This window comes from Equus asinus, chromosome 3 (assembly GCF_041296235.1).
Source record: "Equus asinus isolate D_3611 breed Donkey chromosome 3, EquAss-T2T_v2, whole genome shotgun sequence".
Taxonomy (NCBI): Eukaryota; Metazoa; Chordata; class Mammalia; order Perissodactyla; family Equidae; genus Equus; species Equus asinus.
The window spans coordinates 109,294,168-109,308,702 of NC_091792.1; the positions used below are offsets into that span (position 1 = coordinate 109,294,168).

General features: G+C 36.8%; 1 protein-coding gene across 2 annotated transcripts in view; it reads left to right on the forward strand.

Annotated features, from left to right (window-relative positions):
* Window positions 1-10,895, forward strand: part of LOC106843221 (transmembrane serine protease 11A) — a 50,075-nt gene extending 39,180 nt beyond the window's left edge. For both annotated transcript variants that reach the window (XM_070505738.1, XM_014860173.3), the window contains exons 7-9: window positions 2,381-2,640; window positions 6,854-6,996; window positions 8,772-10,895. In XM_070505738.1, the coding sequence (XP_070361839.1) occupies window positions 2,381-2,640; window positions 6,854-6,996; window positions 8,772-8,933 (565 nt within the window). In that variant the 3' untranslated portion in view covers window positions 8,934-10,895. The remainder of the gene's footprint in view (window positions 1-2,380; window positions 2,641-6,853; window positions 6,997-8,771) is intronic.
* The last annotated feature ends 3,640 nt before the right edge of the window (window positions 10,896-14,535 follow it).

A 14,535-nucleotide genomic window follows, 5' to 3' on the forward strand; every position in this document is an offset into this window, starting at 1 on the left:
ATGCCAAGAAAGTAGAGAGTCTTGGATGGTAAAGAAAGATGACAGTATACCCATACAGCCTTGCCCAAAGCATGGTCCACAGACCAGCAGCATTCGCATCACTAGGTACTTTGTTAGAAATGCAAGAATCTCAAGCCCCATCTCCAGCCTACAGAATCAGGAGCTGCATTTTAAAAGACTCCAGTATGCTACAAATATTTGGTTAAGTGATTAAGATTTGTTTTATATAATTCTTACACCCACCTAGCTTGGTAAACTCTGCTTGGTAAGCTCTTTTTCACTGAGGGAAATAAGAAAAGTTAAGTAACTTGCCCAAGGTCACAGTGTTAGGTGATGGTGGAGTTGAATACAAGCATATGTCTTCTCCACGGCAAGACCCATCCTTCAAGCATTGGACCAGTGAGAGGACCAAATGACTTTTTATGGCCTTTCCTAGTCTGAGATTATCTGATATTTGTACAGTCTAATATTGAGTTAACACTTTAAGAAGCCTCATCACATGATTGGTTATTTCTAAGCTAATAATCAACAAAATTCCAAGATCCTTTTTATAGGGATGGTGTCCAGACCAGGTGGCACCACTTTGAATTTTTACAATTTATTTAAGGATCTAAATTACTATTTTATATTTATCACCATTAAATTGCATCTTGTTGATTTGGGCCCAGATTAAAAATTTCGAAAATTTATTTGTAATCTTCACTTAGCATCACTCATGTAAGTTTTTCTTTCAGGTTTGTCACCTATAAAGGTAATAAACATAAGCTGTATTAAATAGTATCAGGCCATTGTTTGAAAGTTCTCGAATGATCACTCCCATTTGAGTAAATACAATTCAAGGTCTGTACTTCGCATTTCCATGTTCAAAATATTTGATTTATGTTGAGTTCATCTAGGCATAATTAAGTTGAGGGAGCAGATTTGTACCAATAAAACTCACAAAAGATTGATTTATAAACAAAAAGTCGATGTATTTATGCTATATGAACAACTGTGTTTCACAAACCAATTTTTATTTCGCTTTTCTCATTATGTTTTGCACATTGAAATTGTGTGCAAAAACAAAATTTTTAATTGCCTTAAAAATAACAAGACTCTCAACATAATTAACAGCTGTCAGATTAGACTGAAACCTCACTGATAGGTTTATATGTTTCTTTCTATGACTAAAGCTACCTGTTAAGAAGTAATTAGGTTGAGAAACAAGTATCCATATGGGCAGTATCCGTCTCCTTGCTTATCCCTCATGGATAGTGTTAGTTCAATTAACTAGTTAAAGAACATTAATCTTGCTGTTAATAAACAGATTTTGGTGGGAGACCATGTCCTATAAAAAGAAGAGCAGAGAGAGGCAAGAAGACATGTGATACTAGGCAAACAGTTTAAACCACCTAGGCCTTATTTTCCTTAAGTGTAAAACGAGGGCTTTAGTAGATGATCTTTCATTACTAGATGACCTTTCCAATCCCTATATATACCATGATCCACCAGTTGCTCAAGCCCACAAGCTAGAAGTCACCCACAGTTGATCATCTCTCACAGGATTTCTGACAGCTTTTACCTCATCCATTCTTGCCCTCCAACAATCTATTCTCCAGAAAGAACCAACGTGATTTTTTAAAAAATGTAAATGAAACTACATTACTCTTGGTTTAAAATTAGCCAGTGAATTCCCAAATCACTTGAACAAAATCCAAGCACTTTATTCATGACCTAAGACACTCTAGAATCTGGTCCCCACCTACCTCTCCAACCTCATTCCCCACCATTCTTCCCTTGTGTCCTGAACTGTAGCCCATCTGGTCTAAGGCCTTGGAAAGTTTGCCTGGAAACTTGTGTCCCCATCTTCTCACAGCTGACTCCTCGTCAAACATGTCTCAGTCCAAATGTCATGCTCTCAAGAGACTCATCCAACTACCCCTTGTACGCCATTTCATTGCCATATTTTATTCTATTCATAGCCCTTATCACTGTTTGAAGTTATTTCTCTGTTAACTTGTTTTGTTCTTTCTCCTTCACTGGACTTGAATACTTCCACCAACAAGGACCTTTTCTTTCTTGTTCACCATTTTATCCCCAGCACTTTGAATTAGACTCAGCACATAAATGTTCAATAAATATTTGCTGAAGAGATAAATGAATGACATTTTATGTGCTTCATAGTTCTAAAATTCAATAATTCTATAGTGATTTCTAGCCCTAAGATGCTGTTTGTATACATTTTCTCTTATAAAATAGTAGCAATAGACATATTTATAATGGTCAAAGAAAACTATCATTGCAATGAAGTATTTTTAGGATGGAGTTTTCTCTATTATTAGCCTATGTGCAATTACTGTAGTGCAGTTCATATATTCTGTTCATTTCTAACCTTTTCCAGTAATGCAAATCCACGTGAATGGACTGTTAGCTTTGGAACAACAATCAACCCTCCATTAATGAAAAGAAATATCAAAAGAATCATTGTCCATGAGAGGTACCATTCCCCAGCAAGAGAGTGCGATATTGCTGTTGTGCAGTTCTCTCCCAGAGTCACCTTTACAGATGATGTCCGCCGGGTTTGTTTGCCAGAAGCCTCTGCATCCTTCCAACCAAATTCAACTGTCTATATCACAGGATTTGGAGCACTTTTCTATGGTGGTGGGTACCTCAAAAAGCATCATAGAGCACTAAGCACTATTTACGGCAGTGTGATTTAATCTCCACGAATATTATCTTGCCAGCCATTTCCACACAGCTTGGTTGGATTTGTTAGGGCTTTTGTTTTGCAAGTGACAATAAAATGGCAAATTTGGCCCTTATAATTTGGAAGTCAAGAGATGAGATGAGTCTGGCTTCAGATACAGTTGGATTCAGGAGTTCGTATTATGTCATCAGGCTCTGAAGCTCTGAATCTTTCCATTTCTTGGCTCTATTGTCCCCTAGGTCACCTTCATATAGAGGGATTCTAGCTCCTCACAGTGGCAAAGATGGCCAACAGCAGCTCAGGGTTTACATCATCTCCACCTAGCAGATGCCAAGGGAAGAATATGCCCCTCTCTTTGCCGGAATCTACATTAATCCCTGAAAAGGTCTCTTTACGTCCAGCTTGTGTCCAGGGGTACTGGGATTGACTGGCTAACTCAAATACTCCTCCTATGCCCATACCAAGAAAGGAAGGTGTGTGATTGGCAGCCTTGTCAGAATCATATGGAATGAGGGAGAGGCAGTTTTAAAAGGGTGAGCTTTGAGGAAGACATAAAAGAAGTAAATGTTCCCTCAGCCACACTGAAATCTATTTTTATGTGCCATTCTTTATGCAATGCCAGGTATACATCTGATATGTTGTAATGCTTATCGCACCTTCACTCCAAGATTCCCTCACTTTGAGCCCCATCTCTGTGAGCCTCCTCTCTCTATCCTTTCCATTTCTCCTCCCTTTGGTTTGCTCCATCACTCATTTTCACTTTCATGAATCACCTTGCAAATTTTTCTTTGGCTCAGCTACAACCTCCAGTTGCAGAAAAATCTGTTTCAGAACTAAAGAGACTAATTTAGTGATCAGGAATGACAATACTATGTAGAGATAAATCGTCTCTGATAACAAAGCTTCCTTTGCCCTCTATAAATTGACTTAAGTTGATATACTAACTTAATTTCCAAAGAAATACAAGTGACCTTATTTTTGAATGTTTTTTGGGAATATTTAGTCAGAGACACTCTTGATTCTAAAGTCTGGTCCAGGTACATACATGTAACAACAGCAAGAGAGCTTCTTTAACTCTGGGACTGAAAAGTTAAGACAGTGCCTTCTGAGAATAAGAAAATCCACTCACAGATCTTTATACAATTTATTTACATACAATAAGCTCTAAAGAATAAACCTTTAATTCTCAGTCTCCACTACAGAACTAGGAATACCTTTCACTAATGTGGCCGAGAATAGGCTCGACGGCCTCTAGACTTTCTCCAGAAGTACCATGTGGTTTCATTCCATATTACACATGCTGAGACTTCTATTGCTTTCTTTAAGGGCATATTACCAATCACAGAAATTATTACTAATAGCTTAGTAATCCCAGAGGTGGCTGAGTAGAGCTGTAAGCCTGACACCTCTATGTCCACACTTTCTGATGGGTTTTCTCCTAAGATCGAGTTTGCATTCTCTGCTTCATGATGCTGGGAGAGGCATCTTAGATTCCCTTTAGCTTGTTGGGAAGAATCATTTCTGGCCAGGAGTTTGAGGTTGACACAGAAATATATCTGCTGGAACACTTTTTGAATAGTGACAGAATCTAACTGACATGTACAGAACACTATACTGAACAACAGAATACCCACTTTTTTCAAGCATCCATGGAACATTCACCAAGATAGACCATAACTAGTTTCATAAAACAATCCTCAACAAATTTAAAGGAACTGAAATCATACTTTGTATGCTCTCTGATCATAATGGAATCAAACTAGAAACCAGTAACAACAAGATAACAGGATAATCACCAAATGCTTAGAAATTAACCAACACACTTCTAAATAATCCATAGGTCAAAGAGGAAGTCTTGAAGAAATAGTTAAATATACATAGAACTGAATGAAAATGAAAAAACAACATATCAATATATGTAGGATGCAGCTAAAACAGAGCAGAGAGGGAAATTTATAGCAAATGTGTACGTTAGAAAAGAATAAAGGTTTCAAAGCAATAAGCTAAGTTGCTACTTCAAGAAACCAGAAGAGAAAAATAAATATAAAACAAGCAGAAGGAAGGAACTAATAAAGATAAGAGTAGAAATGAATAAAATTGAAAGCAAGAAAATAATTGAGAAAATCAATTAAATAAAAAGCTCATTCTTTGAAAAGAATCAATACTTTGTGAGAAATGTCACTAAGCGTTCCCTCACAGTTGAGAAATAGTTAAAAGATAGCCAGGATTTATGGGATATACTGTTCATAACTTTTTCCCAACTAGTTTTCTGAAAAAGGTATGAATTTACACTGTCACCTACAATTTGTACATTGTCGATTTCACCTTACCCTTCCTGGCACTGGACATGAATTCTGTTAACTGATAAAGTAGTAGGCAAAAAAAAATTACACCAATTGTATTCAAAGAACAGAATAATTTGAGCACTTTTTAAACATTTTAGCAAAAACTTCTCCAGAAATAAATCCTGAATTGGTATTCTACAGAAATTGGTGTCTGTATTAGTTTTCTACTGCTGTATAACAAATGACTGCAAATTTAACAGCTTAAAACCAGTACCCATGTATTATCTCACAGTTTCAGTGGGTCAGAAGTCCAGACACAGCTTAGTTGTGTCCTCTTCTCAGGGACTCACAAAATAACAACAAGATATTGGCTGGGTTTGTGGCCTCATCTGCAGCTCTGGGTTCTCTTCAAAGTTCACTGGTTGTTGGTGGAATTCAGTTTCTTGCAGCTGTAGAACATGTGGAAGTTTGCTTCTTCAATGCTGTTAGGAAAAAGTCTCTGAACTCAGGGAAGGCCTAAGCCCTTTGTAAAAGGGCTTACTTGGGGGCCAGCCCCATGGCCAAGTGGTTAAAGTTCCATGCACTCCACTTCGGCAGCCCAGGCTTTGCTGGTTTGGATATGGGGTGCGGACCTACTCCACTCGTCAGCCATGCAGTGGCAGCAACCCACATACAAAGTGGAGGAAGACTGGCACAGATGTTAGCTCAGGGCTAATCTTCCTTAGGCAAAAAAAAGAGGAGGATTGGCAATGGATGTTAGCTCAGCGTGAATCTTCCTCACAAAATAAATAAGTAAACAAATAAATAATAAAAATAAAAGAGCTCATTTGACTAGGTCAGGTCAACCTTGGATAATATCCCTTTTGATGAACTCAGTGTCAGACTGATTATATCTTAATTACATCTGCAAAATTTCCTCACCTGTGCTGTCCTACATAAACTAATCATAATCATATTCACAGATCACACCCATACTTGGAGGGAAGGAGATGACATAGGAATCTTGGGGATCATCGTAGAATTTTGTCTACTACAGTGTCAGTCTCCTGATCAGTGTATGGTTTGATATAAAGAATCTCTGAATGCTTGTAATATTCTTCATTTCCACCATAGGCAGTTGTCTTCCTGCCATAATATTGGTTTCTACAACTCAGGATCTAGTTTATAATCGGGAGTCACAGAATTGTAATACATAAGAAATGAAATGGTTGCTTTTAAATGTCATGTGTGGAAGTTCTTCATAAAATGTAAAGGGTAAAAGTAAATATACATAGTATTATGGTTTTATCAAGCCAAGGGAAAAAACGATCTAGACCTGCAAAGTTCCTGAGAATAACATAGAATCCACAAATACAAACTTTACTTTAAAAAATAAAGCTTCTGGGCCAGCCCTGGTGGCCTAGTGGTTAAGTTCAGCAGCTCAGCTCCGTGTCGGCCACCCAGGTTCGGTTCCCAGGCGCGGACCTACACCACTTATCAGCGGCCATGCTATGATGGTGGCTCACACACAAAATAGAGGAAAGTTGGCACAGATGTTAGCTCAGGGTGAATCTTCCTCAGCATAAATAAATAAATAAATAAATAAATAAACGCCTTCTTAAATACATAAACTGTTTTTAAAGTAAAGGTACAAGCATTTTTCAGGAAAAGAAATAAAATGGGTCTTTTTTGCTAGTATAGGTTGTTTATAAAAATGTGATAAGGCCAATAATTGTCATTTAAATGCACCAGATTTTAAACAGAAATCTCTAGAAACTGTTTACATTAACTTCATTCTGTATTGACAATTTTAGTATGAAAAAGATTAGAAAAAAGTCCATTTACTTCATTCTAGCTAAGGATGCTGATTGTAAACACTAAAATCACTTTGTTTTTCCTTAAGGGGAATCCCAAAATAATCTTCGAGAAGCCAGACTGAAAATTATAAGTGATGATGTGTGCAAGCAACCACATGTGTATGGCAGTGATATAAAATTTGGAATGTTTTGTGCTGGATATCTGGAAGGAATTTATGATGCTTGCAGGGTAGGTGGAGAGATTATTTTGATATCATTGACAAAAAACATTTTTATCTGGCTCAAGATATATCCTTTGTCCTTTATATTAGTACAAAACACAGATATCTTGTCAGTTCAAAAATTTTTAAATGCAAATTTCACAACACAAACATATTTTTAAGTGCTTTATTAAGCAAAATGAGATAAGCAAAGAGTTTCTTTGATACTATCAAACAAACTAACCAATAAAATTAAACTTCCTTAATACCAGAAGTCCAAAGGTTCATAAAGTAGAGTCTCTTTCCTTAAACAGCTCACATCTAGAAAGAAAACAATCATGAATAATGAACTATGATGTGATGTTATAAGTGATTTAATGGAGAGCAAATTTTTTAACTTGAAGGGAACATTCTTGAAGCAAGTATCAAGGAGATGAGACTTAAATGAGCCCTAAAGATAAATAGCTCTTATCCAGTTATAGAATAATAAAAAAAAATTATAGAAAAGAGCATAGCCAAAATTATAAAGGTATGAAACTACATTTCATATTTGACGGAACCCCAAATAATCTGTTGGAGGAGGATGAAGGCTGAGAAGCAGTTAATGCTGAGAAGGTGGGTTAGGCCAGATTGTGAATACCTGGTGCCCTCTCCAATGCCCTCCTCTGTTGGCCAATGTCTACCTGCACATACATTTTCTGACAGATGTATAAAGTGTGTTTCTTCCTGGAGGCACTTGCTTTATAACGTGAGATTCTTGAAAACTCTAAGGAGGTGACTCTACCTCTACATGGTGAAATGATGGGAAGTGTACTGTTATCAGGTGGCAGGAAGCCCTGCTTAGGGTCCCACAAATTATACAACATGGACAACCTCTGTCAGAAAAGGAGCAGGGAGTTTTGTAGCATATAGGCTGGGCAAGGGCAGAATCCGGTACATATCTAGCCTCAGTTGCTAAGAATATGGAGGGAGGCAGTTAGAATTCAGGGAATCCAAAGAGAGGTCTGTGCCATGACAGACAGATGGAAGGTGGTGACAGGAGTCTAGGAGCAGACAGGATATGGGAGTCTAGGCAAACAGTGAGGTTAGCGATAAGCCTCAGAAGGACTGGTGGTCATAAAGAGGTTTTACTGGACTGGGGAGCAGAAGTAAGATTCCTGCCCTATGACTGTAAGTAAGAAATAAGATAAAGCTCTAGTCGTAGAAAAATTGGGGAAGTTATCGAGGAAGTGACTCAGGTACAGGGGTTCTGACAGGAATACGGCGATGGTAACTTGGGTGCATAGTGAGGGGCTTAGTCTGTCTGATAAAACAGAAGACCAAGCACCCTACCTGAAGTCAGAAGAAAATCAACTTCAGCTTGCCTTTCTGTGTTGTACACTTGAAATTCGCTAAGAGTAGACCTTAAGCATTCTCACCACACACAGACACACATACACACACAGAGTAACTATGTGAGGTGTTGGGATTGTGGTAATCATTTCACAAAGCATACGTATGTCAAATTGTCACGTTGTACACTTTAAATATATACAATTTTATTTGTCAATTATACATCTATGAGGCTGAAAAATCAAAAATTTAAAATGTGGAAATTGGACTTTAAGCCTTTTATAACTTTTGAAATCCACTTTTATAAATCTAATTTACAACTTTTGAAATTAATAATTTCAATTAATTATTCTATAACTGGTAATGTATACATGTACTATCTAGCAATAAAATATGTGGTTCATCAGAATATCTAAATAACAAACTTTATATTTAGCTAATTTTCTTTTACTATTTCTTTTTTTATTTTCAGGGTGATTCTGGGGGACCTTTAGTTGTAAAGGATCCTACAGATACCTGGTATCTCATTGGAATTGTGAGCTGGGGAGATAACTGTGGTCAAAAGAACAAACCTGGCGTCTACACAAACGTGGCTTATTACCGAAACTGGATTGCTTCAAAAACAGGCCTCTGATTCACTATAAAAGTTAAACATTGAGAGCTGTATGCAGGCCATACATGTATGAGAATCCAACTACTCAGTAGAATTAGTATAATGAAGTGAGACTAAATGACATGATTTATTTTAGAGTTACTTTAATCAACCAATAACCCATAGCCAATTTATAAGGGATTTAAGTTTGTAATGCAGTGAGTCGGTTGAGCCAGGCTTGAAACATACAGCAAATCCTCAGCTCTTGAAATCATGCAGACTGGAATGTAAAAGAGGAGCAATGCAAATTTTTGAGGATAATCCATGAGATTTTTAGAATGTCTTTGTGAGGAGCATCCCCTTAAGTGAGAAACTTTTTAAACTCTTAAAGAGTTCAAGAAACACTTATATAATTCCTATAATTTCTCCAGAGTTCACAAATACTTTGTCTTTTTCCGTATTCTTCCAGGTTTTCCAAAGAGACTTCCCACCATAAGAAATACATTTTCTACTTATAAACCCATTGGAGAGATCCTCGTAAAAAATTACATTTAGGAAACAAAGTATGGGAATAAATCAAGCCAGAGATCTTCTAACCTTTTTCTGTTGTGAAATCTCCAGAATTTTTTGGTGATTTTTTAACACACACAGATATCCCTACCCTCAGATATAACCAGAGAAAGCCTAAGTAATGAATGAGTACATATAGTAATTAGCTAATCAAAATTCTATTTTTGTTACAAAAATTTGGGAGAAGGTGATGGTAATTTCATGAGCAGTCCCAAAACAATAGCACAAAAATTTAAAATTTTATAGATGTATCTACATGCTTGGGCCAAGAGGAGGCAGCTTTGTACATTATCATTGTAAGGTTAAATGCCTGGAAAGAATTGAGAATTTGCTAATACATTGAGGGATCAACCAGCATTGTCTTTCTAGATAGAAAGAAAAGATTTATTCCTTTGCATTGCTGCAGCCAAGTATCTCATAAGGTTTGTGGCAGTAGTCTGACCACTGCAACCATGAAACACTGGTTTTAAAATTTTTTTTTAATAAATATAAGTTTTGAGGACCTACTACACAAAACACATGAACAATATGATCTGAAAGAGCAAACATACCCCTAAGTAAAGTGTCTCATGAAAACATTAGAAGGGTAAAGCTCATGTATTCCATGATACAATTACATCAAGGCTTGGTGGAAACTTACTGTGCATGACAATGCTGGCTAAACATCAGGTTTGTGGGCGAGGTGTCATTTACTCATGTATTCCAAATATAATTGAAACCATCGGAAAATTGAGTTACTTTATAATAATTTCCTCCCATGTGCTATTGATAAGTCATGAAAATAATCCTAAAATAATCCAAAAGAGATTTACAATTTATTCACCAAAAAAGTGATCCATAATCTTAGACTCATAGAATTTTAAAGCTTAGGAAAAACTATGCAAGTCACGCGGGCCAACAGACTTCTAGTTCAGAGACCTGAAGCCAGGAAATGTAAACGACTTGGTCAAGCTGTAGGTAGTTTGTATCCCCAGTGGGCCTAGAACCCAGGTACCAATTTCACATGCCCTTTTCCGTACAAGTATCTTTATGATTGCCTATATTTATAGAATCATCAGATCTGTAAAAATTTCAGCAAGTTCTATTGAATCTGTTTTAAATTAGGAAACTCTTAAGACAAGAATTTTAAGTGATATGATTCACTTAGGCAGCTGGCTGCAATTCTATGAACTCCAATATAAAATTGCTTCTTCATATACAAAAATAAACATAGGTATATAAATTATTCTATATTTTGGTGGTAGGATAAAATTCTGACTTCTAATGTTAAGATTCAAGAAATGATCTTAGAGTTAAACTTTGTATTTCTAACCTGTTTGTGCATTTTATTCTGGGTCTCATGTAAGCAAATACTGATAAATCATTTTAAATTTAATAATAAAGTTGGTGATCAGAGCACTCCACAAATAATATCACTGAGTCTGTCTTAGGCCAATAGCACGAATCTTTCTTTCAACCGCTGTTAAGAATTGCATTTCTGGGGCCAGCCCTGTGGCCAAGAGGTTAAGTTAGCATGCTCCACTTCTGTGGCCCCGGGTTCACTGGTTCAGATCCTGGGTGTCGACCTACTCCACTCATCAGCCATGCTGTGGCGGCATCCCACATACAAAGTAGAGGAAGATTGGCACAGATGTTAGCTCAGGGTTAATCTTCCTCAAGCAAATAAAAAGAGGAGGATTGGCAACAGCTATTAGCTCAGGGAAAATCTTCCTCAGACACACAAAAAAGAATTGTATTTCTTTTAAATAACTAGTTTGAGTCACTCTGAAATAGGATTTCTCAACCTTGGTGCTTTTGACATTTTGACCTGGATAATTCTTTGTTACGAGAGGCTGTTCTTTGAATTGTAGAATTTTTAGCAGCGCCCCTGACCTCTGCCTACTAGATGCCTGTAACATACTCCCTCCCCCAAAATTCTGATAACCAAACGTATCTGCAGACATTGGCAAATGTTTCCTAAGGGGTAAACCTGTCCCCTGTTGAGAACTACTGTTTTCAAAGAATTTGATCATTTTCAGAAATGAGAGATACCTCAGAATTATGACATTGAGTATTCAAAACTATAATCTCCTGATCAAACTGAACATTCACTATCATGTTCCTAAAAGAAATAGCACAATAAATGACTGATGCTTCAGTCAGTGGCCATTTCAAATACAGATTGACTTCCCCACACACAGTATGCTTGGAGGATCTCTCATGCCCTTGCCTAAACTAGAGTATATTCGTAGACTACCATAACCATTCCCATGAAGATAGCTTTTAATAAATAGAGCCGCTAGTAGAGTTTCTCTATCTTGACCACAATCTACAGTTAGAAATGTTTTACATCACAGCTCCATAAGTACCTAATAAAATATACTTATATTAAAAGTTGAAATGAAGCTTCACAAAACAATACTTATCTTACTAAGTGTAATAAAACCCAATATTTTCTATTCGATTCGATTTCATTTTTAAAACATGTTTGCCTCACCAACTAAATTGATTTCACAATCTAATGGGTCATGACCTACAGTGCTTACAGCACATTTTGGAATAATGATCCACTATCATTAACACCTACTGTTATTATTTCACTTACTCCCACCACTCTCCCCACCTTCATCCTTCTCCTAATCTATCCATTTAGCAAACTGCAGCTAGATTGTGATGCTATTCAATGTTATTCCCATGCTCTCAAATCTTCACTGTTGTCCTCTTTGCCTGAAAAATAGAGTCTAAATTGGTGTTACCACAGCTTTTAAGGCCCTTCACAATCTGCCAACAACCAATAGAATTTTTGTTTCATTTATACTCAGTGCTCCTGTAACACTGAATATTACTCTCTATTTCCTGAACACATCCTCCCCTCTGGTCATGCAACGTTCTCTTCAACCTACAAGATCTAGCTCAACTATCACCTCTGCTGAGAAGAACTTTCCTATTGTCCCAGATAAAATTACTCTCCATCCCAAACCTCTTTGAAATATTTTGTTCTTTCTCTAAAGCACTTCTCATACTTTACTCTGTATTGCAGTCTTTATGTACATATATTATCTCTAAAAATAGTTTAAGTTCCATAAAGCTAAGGGCTACTTTATTCATTTTTGTATCCCCCACAGTATTTAGAACAATATTCTATATACGTTATAATTAATGAAAGAATAAATTAACAGAGGCTAATTATGAGTCTTATAAAGGAAAGAAACTTTGGTTCTCAGTTGCTAACTGCTTCTCCCAGGTCACTTTCCTTTACTCTGCTTTCTGACCTGGTCCCGCTTTGCATGTTCTTGAACATTCCTGAAGAGCTCCTCTCTCCCTACATTGGAAGTCATCAAAATACAGTACAGCAGGTCCTTCATGCATGACAACCACCACCTCTAGAGCTGCAGGCGCTCCTCTAACTCAAAAGCTTTCCTCCATATTTCCTTAAATATGCACATCTCAAACCACAGAGATATTTGGAAATAAGGCCAAAAGGCAAATCACGGCCCTGTAACACTTACCATTCTCTTTTTTTTGTTGTTTTTATTTGATCTGCCAGAACTATCCTTTCTTTCTCTTTCTCCATAGACCTCACAAATCTGAGTATTTCCAAATGGCCACGTTAGACATCCATGACTATATTCTTCTGATTGAGATCCTTCCTTGTCAAATTTGCCTAATGAGAGACAATAGAGATAAAATTAAAAATCATGTACAATATATACTTTTTAAAAGCTCACAGAAATAAGGCAATTTGAATTTCAGAAAAAAATTATATTTGGTTCATAGAGCTTAATTATCTATATAAGACTGTTCTTTCATTTCCATTAGTAATCAAGAGTTAACTGGTAAACTAACTTTTTAAACTGGTTTGCTGTTTTCCATGTTCAAGGGCTTCTCTCACACCCTAAGTCACTAAATTAAATGAAGGGGAAAAAATCCTAAATGTCACACTGATCCAGAAATATACTAATGGAAATGATCTGGAGCTCACAGGCCAATAAAGGACTAAGAAACAGTGAGTGAGAATGTTAACACACTCCACATAAGTACATGCCTGGGAAATCCACACTTGGATACAGATGCTACATTTTGGGCTCAGTAACTGAAAAACCACCTGCCCATAAACTGTGGTATTTATAACTAAAGTTAGAATTGCTGAGGTCATATATTGAAGAGAAGTGAAATCAAAAGTCATCTTACAGATATTTAGTCTGAAGATATTAGCAGTGGAAAGGGGAATCTAATTACAAATCCACTTAGATGGAAACAAGGAAAGACTGAAAAAGAATACATTCAAAGGAAAGTTTGGAAATTCAAAGCCTCATTTTATGGTAAAATGAGGCAGATTTTAATAGAGTGACAATATTATTTGCAAAAATTAGGATGGAAGAATTAAAGATACTATCAGGGGTTTATTTGTTGAAAGCCTCAAATGTGCTTGCTATGTTTCTAAGGTGAGAGATAGGTTACTACAATAATATCTTCCTCCACCCTGTACACTTCTCAGTACAAGAACACAGGGATTAGCTGGGAACCCCCTCACATACGTGGGTTTTCTCCCTCAGGTTAATGTGGCTGGGATAGGGAGGCATAAGCTAGAGTGGGGTCTTAGTGAATTTGGCATAGGACAGAACTGAGGAAGAAAGAAGAGATTTCAACAGATGTGGCAATTGGAGCTGAAAGATAGAGATTAATATTAACAGTTGCCATCCCCTCAAAGGGGTACAGCAGACTTCTGGCACAGGTCAGAAGGACAGTCAGACAGTATATTCTATGCAGTAGTCTTCCCTAAGGATGGTGCACAGTCAATATATCATCTGATCTTGGTACCCCAGAGACTATGCTGGCGGTACTCCTGTATGGCCTATAATACATTTCCAAAGTGCTAAAAAGCTACCAGGGGAATGCAAAATGGTACAGCCACTTTGGAAGAAAGTTTGGTGGTTTCTTACAAAACTGAACATACTCTTACCACACAATCCAGCAATTGTGTTCCTTGATATCTACCCAAATAATTTGAAAATTTATGTCCACAGAAAAACATGCATTTGGATGTTTATAACAGCTTTATTCATAATTTCCAAAACTTGGAAGCAACCAAGAT